General features: G+C 35.8%; 1 protein-coding gene across 5 annotated transcripts in view; it reads right to left on the reverse strand.

The window, feature by feature from the left end:
- The window catches only part of CNTLN (centlein), a 286,705-nt gene that overhangs the window by 165,421 nt on the left and 107,525 nt on the right, over positions 1–13,759 (reverse strand). For all 5 annotated transcript variants that reach the window (XR_015727497.1, XM_087869621.1, XM_045780217.2 and 2 more), the window contains exon 7: positions 8,847–9,009. Coding sequence is in view for 4 of the 5 variants with exons in the window: in XM_087869621.1 (XP_087725747.1) it covers positions 8,847–9,009 (163 nt within the window). In the remaining variant the exon portion in view is untranslated. The remainder of the gene's footprint in view (positions 1–8,846; positions 9,010–13,759) is intronic.

The following is a 13,759-nucleotide window of genomic DNA, read 5'->3' on the forward strand; positions in this document are numbered from 1 at the left end:
AAAAATGGAAGACTAACTATTCTCTTCTCGTGTTCTCCACTTTGCTCTCTCTGCCATGCAATTTACACAGGTGTACTCCTATTCAGCTGCCCTGGCCTGATCTGATATGACCAGTGGGCAACTCTAGACACTGAGGCAAACTCTGTCTTTCTCTGAAAATACCCATCCTTCCAAGCAGCAGGTGGAAAAGAATCAAGAAAGCCTGGAACAGATGATCTAGATCAGCTCTGCCCCAGGAATTGGGACAAACTCTCTTATTCCTTAGTTCTTACTCCAAATACACATTTCCTACTTGCCTATTTTCTTTGATGGCTGATTGAACTTCACTTATCAGTAGCAATAAGACCACTCAGTTGTAGACTTAGAGTGCAGGGAGCAAAGAGAGCCCCCCAGACATATTTAATTCAAGGCCCCACGCCATCAGTAAACTTGGCTACAAAAAAGTCTCCAGGGAGGCTAAGTCTATTTTTATTTCTAAAGTGTTTTGGGGTGACAATGCCTCACGGTAATAGAAGGTTTATTTCTCTAGGAGATCCTGCAAGAACACAAAGGTTCAGGATGTTCCAGTCCCCCATTAAATACCATTTTATTCTCATCCCATTAAGAAGTGTAGAGTGGGTCAAAAAAGTTCTCAAGTGAGTAAATTAGGTAATATAAGAAATTAACTCATCTGCATTGGTTTAGGCATTGGAGTTAGTAACTTTTTCTTTATTAGCAATAACAATTGCTTACGACAGTTTTCAGAGAGGCTCTTTTCTCTACAGTTTCTTTCCTCTAATAGTCCAAAAAGGAAAAATGGATCTGAATTTTTTCCAAGATTCTGGCCTACGAAAACATTTAATCATACATTTCCATCTATACAAGTATTAATCATTATATTCCATAATCCAGGATGCTTACTATTCTTCATGCTATTTTCTGTTGAAGAAATTGAAGTTTAAAAAGTTAAGAGGAACTCCAGGGGACAGAAAGCAAATTACCTCCAGGAATAGGACCCCAAACTCCAAGTCCTTTAATTTTCAGGGACTTATATCGAAGTACTCGTCTTCCCTTATTTTTATTAGTGTGAAGGAAGAAGATATTTTATTAACCTTAACAATCTTGGAAGTGCATATGCTCTGTGACTCAATGGCTTAAAGAATAAAATTTTCCTTATTTAGTAAGTATACCATTTGCTACTGTGACCGAGATAATAAATTCTTCCATTGAAAACTCTGTTTGTAGCAGAAGAATGAGAAAAAAAAACCCTGTGATTTAACATGCAGTTTAAATTAAAAGAATGTATAACACAACACCTTATTTTCCCAAATTGATATTGCTTGTGTCATATAATTATCATCAAATAGAAGAAAAAGTGATAAAACACATATCAAGTACCTCAAACATGTTAGATGGTCTGGAAGTTATAAATGTTGATACAATCCCCATCTATAGTTAAATCACACACATACATAAATGATGAGCAAAGGTAGAAAAACAATCAAAACTTAGACAGATGGCTATAAGCTCAGAGGAAGAAAACACACTAGCTTACTTTTATTTCTCCTGATGGGGGTGTCTCTTCCAGAGAAGTCCTCCACATTATTAGGTTTTGTGTATGAGACTAATGATTTGTTATGGGGACCTCTGGGTAAATATGACTCCACCCCTTCCCTGTGCTCAAAGTTTTCTTCAGTTTTTTCTCTTCATCTTTGTCTCCCATACATGTTCCCCTCAACCTACCACTAAGGGCAACTGATTTTATCTTTTCTGATAATGAAATGAATACTATGAAATAAATCAACTTAATAAATTGGAGAAAGGAGGAGAAATGGGAGGGAAAGCAAAAAAAAAAGTGAGTAAGAGAGAATTGAGAGAAAGAGGAAAAAGAAACTCCATTAGAAACAGTAAGTTAAGAAGATCTAACTTACTTTTCTAAAAGTAAGTTTAGTAAGAACAGGAGATAAACTATTAGTGTAATATTTTATTCAACTCCTGAGCATTACAGCTAAGCCCCAATTATTAATTGTAAGGAATAAAATTAACGTGAAAATATATTTGAAAATCTTACTTTTAAGTAAACAATTTCATCTTGTTTCATGGATCATTAGGTTACTCAAATTTATTTGAAAAAATCAGAAAAATACATGTGGACAAGGAATAAACTTAAGTATTAAGTAAAATGCTTCAGGAATAGAATGAATAAATTTGATGGAAGTGAACACTAGAGGTCTAAACAGTAGCATACTGTTTATTTTTGATAAATAAAGCAGTGTGATCATTCACAAATTTCAGCATCTTGAACTCCACCAGTAATATATTTTTTGGGGGAAAAAAACCATATCTAATAAAAAAAAAAAAAGTCAAAAAAATTAAAAATTGCAACACCATAGCAAAAGAAAAGAAACCAAATTTTTTTTAAAGATTTTTTTATTTATTTATTTGACAGAGAGAGACAGCCAGCGAGAGAGGGAACACAAGCAGGGGGAGTGGGAGAGGAAGAAGCAGGCTCCTAGCAGAGGAGCCCGATGCAGGGCTCGATCCCAGGACCCTGGGATCACGTCCTGGGCCGAAGGCAGACACTTAATGACTGAGCCACCCAGGAGCCCCAAGAAACCAAATTTTTATAACCAGGAGAATGAGTGGCTGAAGAAGAATGGTGGGGGCCCTTTTCACCAAGGATGGTAACATACAAGGATCCCTTTTCACCAAAAAGAATGCAATGGAATCTTTTTTTTTTTTTTTAAGTAAGCTCTACACCCAATGTGGGGCTGGAATTCACGACCCTGAGATCCAGAGTCACATGCTCTAATGACTGAGTCAGCCAGGTGTCCAGCAATGGAATCTTTTAAGTAACATTTAACTTAGATATCAAGATAAATTTTCCACCATCAGAATTACTGAACATTGAAAGAATTTTGATAGAATGAAAAATGCAAGTTTATAGAATCTATTTACACAATCCTTTAAAGATATGACCACATTATTCTACGTATAATGGAACTATACAGTGGGCTTTAACAGAGTTTAAGGTTGTGGGTTCTGAAACCAAGATTACGTGGATTTGAATTCTACCACTTTCCGACAATACTCTAAGCCTTGGCCACTTGATCTATAAAATAATAAGGAATAATAATATACCACATAGGGTTGGTGTGAAACTTAAACAGTGAAACAAAAGGCCTTTCCCCAGTTGCTAATACACAATAAGCTCAACAAACGTTAACCATTATTATATGGTTGCTGTACATGACTGAATTAGTACCTCAATCTACATAATACATTTCTAAAATAATGTGTATAAATGGAAACACAAATTCTCCCTGGCTTATAGTAAAATTTTATATTCTTTATTTATGATTATGCCCCAACTGGATAGCCTTTCTACTTGTATTCTTAGTTTCTCCATATTTCTACACCATTCAGAACCATTTACTCACCCAAAGAGTTAAAATATTAAATGGGCTAGAATGATATTTAAATGAAGATAGAAAAATATGCCTATAAAAGTTTAAAAATACTCTTACATTCAAATAAACATCTATGATTTTTTTAAATTGCACTATCTGAAGTGTGATATCATTGTACACAACTCCTTAAGTTTCAATAATTTAACATTTCCGATCATTTCTCATGTGGAAGGCAAGTCTCCTTCAAACTTCATGATCCCCTGTGCATTCTCAACATTTAATAACTTAAACAAAACTATCTTTATGTATGAACTGAGACTAAATTGTACACCATTAATATGTCCTTACTGGCTTTTTCATAAAAGGAATGGTTTCCTGGCCCTGTGTGTGTGTGTGTGTGTGTGTGTGTGTGTGTGTGTCTCTATGTCTGCATATTCAATATTCTCTAATAAATACTATAGTCTGAACTGACAACAAAGATGTTCATTGCAGCTTTATTTACAATATTAAAAAATTAAAAAAAACAATAGTAAAAAATGCTAACAACAAACATTATCGACACTGGAAATATGGTTAAATAAATTATTATTTCCAAAGTAGTTATATGTCATGATATTGTTTTTATAATGTAGTAAAGTAATGAAGTAAAAGATATTAGTGTATCCACAGATATGTCAAAATGCATTTTAAAAAACTGAAGGGAAATATTCCAAATGTTGACAGTATTCGCCTCTTGGAGATGGAATTATAAAAATTTTTTTTTGTATTTTTGTAAATGACTATTTACACATAGACAACCAAGGGAAAATAATTGTAATGTTTACTAACCACAGGCAAAATTTACAAAATATAAATAAATAATCAAGGACTTCTGAATTGAGTGTAGTTGAGTATACTAATAAAAACCTTATGAAAAGGGGCGCCTGGGTAGCTCAGATGGTTAAGCATCTGCCTTCAGCTCAGGTCATGATCCCCAGGTCCTGGGATCAAGCCCCACATCAGGCTCCCAGCTCAGCAGGGAGTCTGCTTCTCCCTCTCCCTCTGCCTGTCCCACTGCTTGTGCTCTCTCTCTCTATCAAATGAATAAATAAAATCTTGAAAAATAAAAAAAATTTTAAAAAACCTTATGAGTGAATGACTGTAAGGACCTAAAATAACTTTCAAATTAAAATACTACAATGAGAATTAAAACTTCAGAATGAGCATCAAGTTAAAAATCAGTTAAGTTTCCTACACCACACCTCCAGGAGGTATATTTTGAGGAACAAGTAAAAGAGGAAAAAGGAATTCAAAGTGGAGAAAAGACAGGACAAAAAAGAGACTAAACACAGAGGAAAGTAAGGCAGATCTTTAAAGCAGTAATGTCAGTTTGCTCTTTTTTTTCTGCTTCTGTACTATTCATAAGCAAAACATATTCTCATCACCTCTCTCATTATCTGGAATGATTCTCGGAGTGGATGGTCATAATGTTGGGGAAATGTGTGTAAGATTTCAAAAAGTATCCCAGATCAAGGCTGCAATTATGGCAAGTTCTCCAAACTGGAGTGATAGGCTCTACCTCTCCAAATTTAGTAACGATTTTGGCTAGGGAATTTATGGCTTGAGGTAGAGTTCATATAAGAAGAGTTTTAAGAAACTAATTTGTTTCACTGATGCCTTATCTTCTCAGAATAAATATCACTGATATCACTTCATTAAGAGAGTCTCTTATTCCTAACCTAGGATAAGAACAGGCCCCAGGTATGTACTTCTACCATTACAACATACACCATTCTTACTCCTCTACTCAATATCAGTGATCAATTAGATTTTAGGCTGTAAGAGGTAAAGAATAAAGGCAGTTAAAAGGTTACCTATGAAGATAACAGTGGGGAGAGCTTTCAGGCAGTGAAACCAAGCACAAAGACTTTGACGTTGAAGAATACCTGGATGTTCAAGGGAAAAAACAGAATTAAGTGTGGCTGCAATGGAGAGATTAAGGAGAAGGAAGAGAAGGCAAAGATGAGATCAGAGAGGTGATGCAGAGTCAGATCATGTACAGTCTCCTAGGTTGTAGCAAGAACTTGGGTTTTTACTTTTATGAGGCAGGAAACCACTGGAGAGAGCTGAAGAAAGGAAGGATTTAATTTGACTTGCTAAGTTTTAGCCAGAACATCCAGGCATCTGTGTTGAGAATGGACTCAAAGGGGATAAAGTCAGGAGCAGAGAAACAAAGTGGGAAACTACTGCAGTAGTCCATGTAATACATGATAGTGGTTTGGACAGAATGGTGACAGCACGGATGGCAAAAGTAGCAGAATTTCAAGCATGTATTGAAGGTAGAGTGCACAAGAGTTTAGTTTTGAAGATGTAAAGTCTGAGATGCCTACTGGGCATCCAAGTTAAGCAATGTTAAGGAGACAATTACGTATACTCTTTCCTAAAGTTCAGGGAAGGGATCCAGAGTAGATAACCCAATTTGAGGGACAGTTTTGATTCTGAAAGCCTAGGTGACTGGATAAAATCACCTACGGTGTGAGTTTAAACATGGGGGGGGGGGGGGGAAGACATCCTAAGATTTGGGCCTGAGACATTATAACATTGAGGTGACATGGAGAACAGCTAGAACTGAAGGAAGAAAGCGACACAGCTGCAGGTGCCCACAAGCCAGGAGGGAAAAAAAAAGAAGGTATTTCAAGGCAAGGAGAGTCATCAACTGAGACACACGTTGCTGATAAGTTAAATAAGATCAAGATTGATATAAGATCATTGAACTGAGTGATGTGGAGGTCACCGGTAATTCCGAAGAGAAATATTAGCAGAGGGAAAGAGACAAACATTTGACTGGAGCTGGTTCAAGAGAGAAAAGGAGAAGTGAACTTTGAGACAACTTAAGTCTTTCAAGGAATACTGCTGGGAAAGAAAAGAAGGAGAAGGAAGGGAAGAAAAGGAATATAGTGAGGTCAATACATGTTTTTTGTCGTGTGTTTTGTTCTTTCCCCCAAATCAGCCTATTTGTACGTGGTAAGGAATGGTCCATCAGGGGGAAAAATGATGCTAGAGAAGAGAGGGGAAACATCTTCTGTGGACAAGTTTATAAGAACAAAAAGTTGGAGAGGGAGACCTTAATAATCATCAAACTAGACTGTAAATCCACACTATATATCCTCATACTGGAGGACAAAGAGGAGCAGAAGGAGAGCCAGAGCTCTATGGATTGTCAAAAAAAAATTCAAGGCATATTACTTGAAAAAATGACATTAAAGAACAATAAGTATAGTATAAGTTAATAAATATTAAAATTATAATATGACTAGATTTGTGGTATGTGTGTACGTATATACACACAAAATATCTAATGCATGAAAATCTGGAATGACTACTCAAACGATTACCCCTGGGGAGAGGATGAAATGAGTTGGGGTGAGTGGAAGGGTATTCAAATCTGTTAGACTAGCACTATCAGGACTTCTACAGTATTATTTCAATATCTTATAATAATGTATTCTTGTAATGTTTGTGTATTTAACAAAGAAGATAACTTAAAAATATTCTGTTCTTCTAGAGAAACTCTCGGATACATTCAAATACTAAGAGTGGTTACTGCTGGGGCAAGGGCTTCAGGGAGGAGTGCAGAAGACAATTTTTTTGTTTCATACACTTCTGTGTTATTTGAAAGTTTATCACAAGCGTGCAGTACTTTGGTAACAATTATTTAATTAAAAATGTTTAAGTATTCAGTTGTTTGAAATTATGTAGAATCTGTAAAAGTTTTCAGGCAGGTTATAAAAGAGATGATTGCTCTGCAGAGGTCGCTAAGGAAAAATCAATGAAAAAATAGAATTAAGGCTGAAACATTTTGTCTCAAATTTTTAGTTAAGTAAAAAAATTTCTTAGAACACAAGACTGAAAAATGAAACAGCAAAGGAAACACTATTTTTTTCTTCCTCTTTACCAAGTTCTTTCTTGCTGAGAGTAGAAACAGAAAAAGAATTATTAGCACATAAAAGAGTTATGAGACTTATTACCAAGCAACTTTAAAGACATTATTTGAATATAAATTGCCATAGGTGGGGACTTTCAAGCAAAAATTGAGAGAGAAATGTTTGAGGTAAATATACAAGTGAAAAACATGAAAAAAATTAAAGTTACTAATAATATCCAATTTTTCAAGTCATTTTAGCAGTGGAGCCTGGTTTAGAAGCAAAAGCGTAATGGGCAATCCTACCATACAAAACAAAAAGGTGAAGCTGCTCTCTTCGAAGTGGAGAGAACAGGCACTACTACCCTTTCACCTGATATCATCCACATCTTGAGGGCAACTCGAGGAATACAGAATACAGAGTGAAAACCTCTGTTCCAAAGCATTATTTAAAACTACGTGTTTAGGGGTGCCTGAGTGGTGCAGTCGGTTGAGTGTCCCACTCTTAATTTTGGCTCAGGTCATGATCTCATGGCTGTGGGATCCGACCCCACGTGGAGCTCTAAGCTCAGTGGAAAGTCTGCTTATCTCCCTCTCCTGCTGCCCCTCCTCCCCCACTCTCTCACTCTCTCAAATAAGTAAATCTTTAAAAATATATGTGTTTAAAGTTTACTTAATAGTTATTTACTATTATTACTAACAAAAATGTTAATTATAGATATTGGATTTTCATGGTCCTTTTTTAGGAGAAGAGTAAGTTAAATAGAAAAAACAACACAGATTGCACTATTTAACCACTTTCAAGCCTTGGCTGCCTCAACTATTATAAGGGAAGAAAATCAATCTTGTAAGATTGACTATACAGAAACTAAATTATTTCTATAAATAACTTGGTACACTACACAAAACATAAAGAATTCAATGAAAGTGGTTTCTTTTTAATTACTAGCCACAATTATTGTTGCTGAGTCAGTCAGCCTACCTAAATAGCTGGGTAAGCCTTCTTGAGAGGTTCCTAAAACAACTGTAAAGTAAAATGACTACTTAAAAGAAACACAAAATAAACAAAAATCCTTGGAAAATATGATCCTGAAGACCTCATCAGCATACCCATCTGTGTGTGTGCAAATTGGCCAATAAAATAATGCATAAATTCTATAATGAAAAACTGCTTTAGGTCATAAACTAGAATCATAATTGATGAATAATTTCTCATAATAGAAGGCTGAGTAATTCCATTCCCCAAGTTCTTCCTGGTTTGGGGGCTACACTCAGGGTATGTTTTATAGTAGATATCAAAATGCCAATTTATAAACACAATATCCTATAGAGTAAATTTGCATCTATATTTTAAATATTTCAGCTTTAATGGCCATAAAGAAAAGTCACAAAATTTCCAATATTACCAGGTTGAGTTATATTTCATTTTTAATTTTGAAGAACCATATAAAGGGGAATAATAAGGAAATGCTGAAATTGAAAAATATTGAATTCTATATATTTTTTAGAAGTTCATACATATAAATCTACATTTTTATGACAGAATAAAAGCATACTTTTTGATATGATATACTTTCGGCCGTGTGAACATCTTCCTGGTTCCTCAGGACTTTCTGCGTGTCCATATTCAGAACCTGGAGCTGCTGGATCAGCTCTGCCTGCTGTGCCGTGTGCGCACTGTTCTGCTTGTAAAGGTTCTGCAGCTCCTGCAGCTCCTTCCTATGCAAAACAAGCAATCAATAGAGAAAAGCAGGAATAAAGATCATCTCAGCTAAATAACTGTGTTCATCGAAGGTTAGAGATCGACTTCCAGTTTTTTCATCTATTGTTTTTTACCGCAGGTGAACATATTAATAAAAGAAATAACATATAAAGTATTTAATATTTATCACATACACCTACAAAGTATTGATAGAATGACTCTGACTTTCAAAGCCAAATACTTACCCATTTTTTTTTATAACTTGATAGTATTAAAACCTTGGATATACAGACATTGTACCACCTACTTATTGAAAGTAAGTTACACTTCAGCTCCGAGAACTGCTAAGTACTGATGCCAACAACAGTTATCAGTTTTGAATAGTGGGTAAGTCGACCTTTCACTGTACACTATACAGAACTTTAAATGTATTCAAAGGAATCCCAAAAGGCAAGTTAAGTTTCCAAACCAGAGTTCCTGAAAGCACCACTGGTTTGCAACCTCTGGGGTTTGGACTGGGATTCCTGTGACTCTTTTAATCCAGATTGAAGAAAAGATAGGGGGGATAAAAGCCAAAAGGAAGGAGAGCAACATGAGGAGAACACCATTCCTTCTAACCCATCTGGGGTGCAACTGGTAAGGAGGAGGACAAACGAACTGGGGTGTGAGTAATGACAGCACTAAGGGTCCGGGAGAACCTCCCTTCTGGGACAGAGGTTTCCAGAGTTCTGTGGTAGTGAATCCTCTGTGATATACATCATATAAAACTGGAGCATATTGTGTATGTTCACTTAGAAGAGAAAATTATTTATAGAGATAAATTTCACAGAAATACACTTTATAATATGTATTCTGGAGACTGTATTTTTAATGGAACTTTTTAAACCTCTAACTTCAAACTGATAATTCATTCTCATAAGTCTTAAAAGAAGGAACAAAAGAGATATGCTAATGGTTGTTGAAGATGGATGAAGATTAATATGGGAGAAATGCTCTGCTTTCTATATGCTTAGAATGTTGTTTTCCAAATACAACAACAACCCCTGCACCCACAGAGATACCCGAACACACTCCAGCTGTCTCAGTCCTTTCTGACCACTATAACAAAACAGCATACCCTGGGTAGTTTACAAACAAAAGAAATTGGTTTCTCCTAGTTCTAGGGTCTGGAAGTCAGAGATCAGAGTGCCAAGTAAGAGCCCTCTTCTTAGTAGTAGACTTCTTGTGGTATCTTCACATGGTAGACGACATTAGGGATCTCTGGGAGGTCTCTTTTACAAGAACACTAACCCCATTCATGAGGGCTCTATCCTCATGACCTAAACACCTCCCAAAGGCCCCTTCCTAACGCCATTACATTATATATTAGGATTTCAACATATTAATTTTGGGTGGATACAAATATTTGGACTATAGCATCATCTTTCTGTAACTATTTGAAAAAAACAAAAATTTGAAGTAACAGCCCAAAAACGGGAGAGGAGAAAAAACAGAATCAATAATGGCACAATGCCTGCATGAGATGTAATGCTCACAAGAGAAGGGGAGAGGAGACCAACAGTAATAATGCTTGCTGAATACTTCCACTTTTCAAGAATAACATTGGTAAAAATTATCAAAGAAGATAGGCTAAAATTCTATCAGAGTATTTAGTCAAAATATATGTTAGCCAGGAGACCTAAGTAAATGTTGCATTTAGAATGGGGACATGATGAGGATAAAAAAAATACAATTTTTCAGTGCAATGTGAAACAAAGCAAATTTACTTCTCTTCCAATGCTAGAAGACATTTGTTATTTCTTAAAGAGAAGATCAGTATTTGGGTTGCATTTAAGGGTCATGTGGAACAAAATATATGTATCTTTAATCAGAAAAAAATATATATTCAAGGCGCGCCTGGATTGTTCAGTCTGTTAAGCATCTGCTTAGGCTCAGTCATGATCTCATCAAGCCCCGCAATGGGCTCCCTGCTTCTGGGGAGTCTTCTTCTCCCTCTGCTCCTACCCCCACCCCGCTCATGCTCTCTCTCACTCTCTCTCCCTCCCTCATATAAATGAATAAAATATTTAAAAAGAAAAGAAAAATACATACTCAAGAGTAAGGAAACACTCATACTATGAGGCACCTGAGGATGAAAAATCACCTAAGGGACCAGCATATCCCTGTCTCTCATCTCATGCTATGTCCTGGGCATACTCCCAGTAAGCGGAGTGGAAGCATCACCTTACACTATTGAGATAAGTTTCTTCCTCTGTGCTTCCCCACACCATCTTCTGAAAAGTAGATGAGATCAATGTACACCAATGTTGCAAATATGAAACGTGGAACTCGACTGGTGTCAAAGTAAGCAACAAACAAATCTTACAAAAGGCATACCTCTGGACCACTAGTAAATACTGAATTTGTCTAGATCTTTCCTTATCTGAAAACGAGTAAAGAAAAACAAACTGGACTTACTAAAAGGAGGAGTACTAAGAATTAAGAAAAAAGAAATTTTATTGTACATACTCAGAGGAAAAGTATACCTCTAAGAAGTTACTGAAGGAATTAGAAGGAAGGTCTAGAAAAAGTATGAAAAAGAAACCATCACACCTCTCTGAATTATCAACGGAAAGACAAGATGTGAAGATGATCTTAATAAAGTCTCTGTGAAGGGAGGGGCTTTTTTGTTCACCGCTATAAACAGTGCACCTAAGACAGTTCCTGTCCCATCTTGTATTTGTTAGTGTAGTAGACACATCTTATGCTTATGTTCAGATTCAGCCCACACCTGCCTCTTCGAATCTCATTCCCTTGCTCTGTCTCAGCTTACTAACTACCACCTCCACCTATGAAATGTATACAGCTCTTCTGAATTCATTGTTTAAAGTCAACCAGCTGCATTCCTAGCATGTTTGTGCCACTTCCAGGTTAGGATAAATGCGATAACACAGGCATGGTATAAGCGACTTTTACCAATGAAAGACAAAACACAAGAAGAAACCAGATAGATAACTTTTCTCTTTTTCCATCTGATGGATTGCTCTAGAGCATGGTTTCTCTCCCACAGCTTGTCAGGAATCAACCTGAGTAGTAAATTCAGTGGACCTGCTGTCTCTTCATGGCTCACCACGAAGCAGTAGCCAGCACAATAATGCATTTCCTTGAATTACTTTTTATCCTTGCCTGCCTCGTTCTTCTCTTACTCACTTTCCCCTGGAATTGAATCATCCAAGTAAGTAATCAGGACTTAATCCTTCTCTCAGGCTCTGTTTTCTAGGATATATGGGATAAGACAGTTATTAAATGGGTGAAATGAAAAGCATAACATAAAGGAAGATTGTTAAAAAGAAAGGTGCTGTAATAGTATCAAAACACATAATGAGAGCAATTATAAGGAAAATAAAAACTATGGAAAATAAAACTAATTGGTAGGTTCAAACTTGAGAAGTTCCTGTAGGCACAGATGAAAAAGAGTAAAGGAAAAGTGTGGCTTGAACTGAGACAGTGCTGAGATCCAACAATGTCTTCTCCTATCTCAAGAAGAATGTTAAGTTCTGTTAAAAATATTGGATTCCTGAAAGATAAATCCAGTGATCTTTCAGTTATAGTGATGCTATCTAAGGGACAGAGTGGGCCATGGGATAAATTAGGAATATCCCTGTAGAGATCAAGTTTGATACCAGAGACTGACAGAGGGTTTCAAGCACCTTCTCTAAGTTATTTTGCAGTTTAAAAAAATCCTGATGGTTTACAAAAACAGAGATTTACTGCTTGTTCACATTGCAGGTGGCTTTCTAAGCTATCCTAAAAGCAAAGGCAAATCAAGGAATGACTTTTAAAACATTAGGACATGGCATATGTTACTTACATTCTTGTCCCACAGACCAAAATAAATCACATGGCTAAATCTAATGCCAATGGGAGAGAAAGCATACGCTAGCAACAGGGAAGACCCTGAGATGAATCAAAATAGAGTACAGGAATGAACACGTCAAAAGTAAAAAGTTTAGTGATGAGCACTGAAGCAAAATATAGGACTAATCCTAAATGTCTTTCATCAGTGTGGATATAAATGTTATATACCTTGAGATGCAAAATCAGGGGGAGTTAAAATGGTTGAATGTATGTTCTATTTTCCAAAGTTTATACAGCAGGATGTCAAAACAGAATGAAGATGAAATGTAGTTTAAAAAAAAAAAAGACACTGACCTCCAAAGTTTTTCATGTCATTTCGTTCCTGGCTTTAGAGAGAGAGAGAGGGTTAGTGGTTTTTATAGAGAAAAGATTTAATAATTCCTTCAATTTCACACCAGTGTCTTATTGTTCCATCATATCACCAAAAACTAAAGTCTACTTGTTAAGAGAACATGTTCAATATACTCCCTTTTATCTAAAAAATTCTGCCCACCTAATCTTCAACCTATAAATATAAATTGAGAAAAATCAAGGATTCTCATAAAATTTTGATGGTTGTTACTTCTCCTGAGTTGTATTTTAAGTGTAATACTTTTCCTCTATCTTCTTTGTACTTTGTTGTACTGCATGCATTTATAAATAATTCATATGTATCATTATACCAAATAATTATGTACCTATTTTGTTTGTTATCATAAAAATGTAAACAAAAATAAAGAACAATATTAATTCCATAAGAATTCAATCCAAGGCAAAAAAAATTGCACACAAAAAAGTAAAATTCACAAAAAAACAAAAGAACTGTGAACACTTTACCCATGAAATCATAGCACATCAAACAAGTACAGCAAAAAACTATAAGCAATAAAA

The sequence above is a fragment of the Ursus americanus genome, chromosome 18 (assembly GCF_024610735.1).
Source record: "Ursus americanus isolate L20-20 chromosome 18, mUrsAme1.1.p, whole genome shotgun sequence".
NCBI lineage: Eukaryota > Metazoa > Chordata > Mammalia > Carnivora > Ursidae > Ursus > Ursus americanus.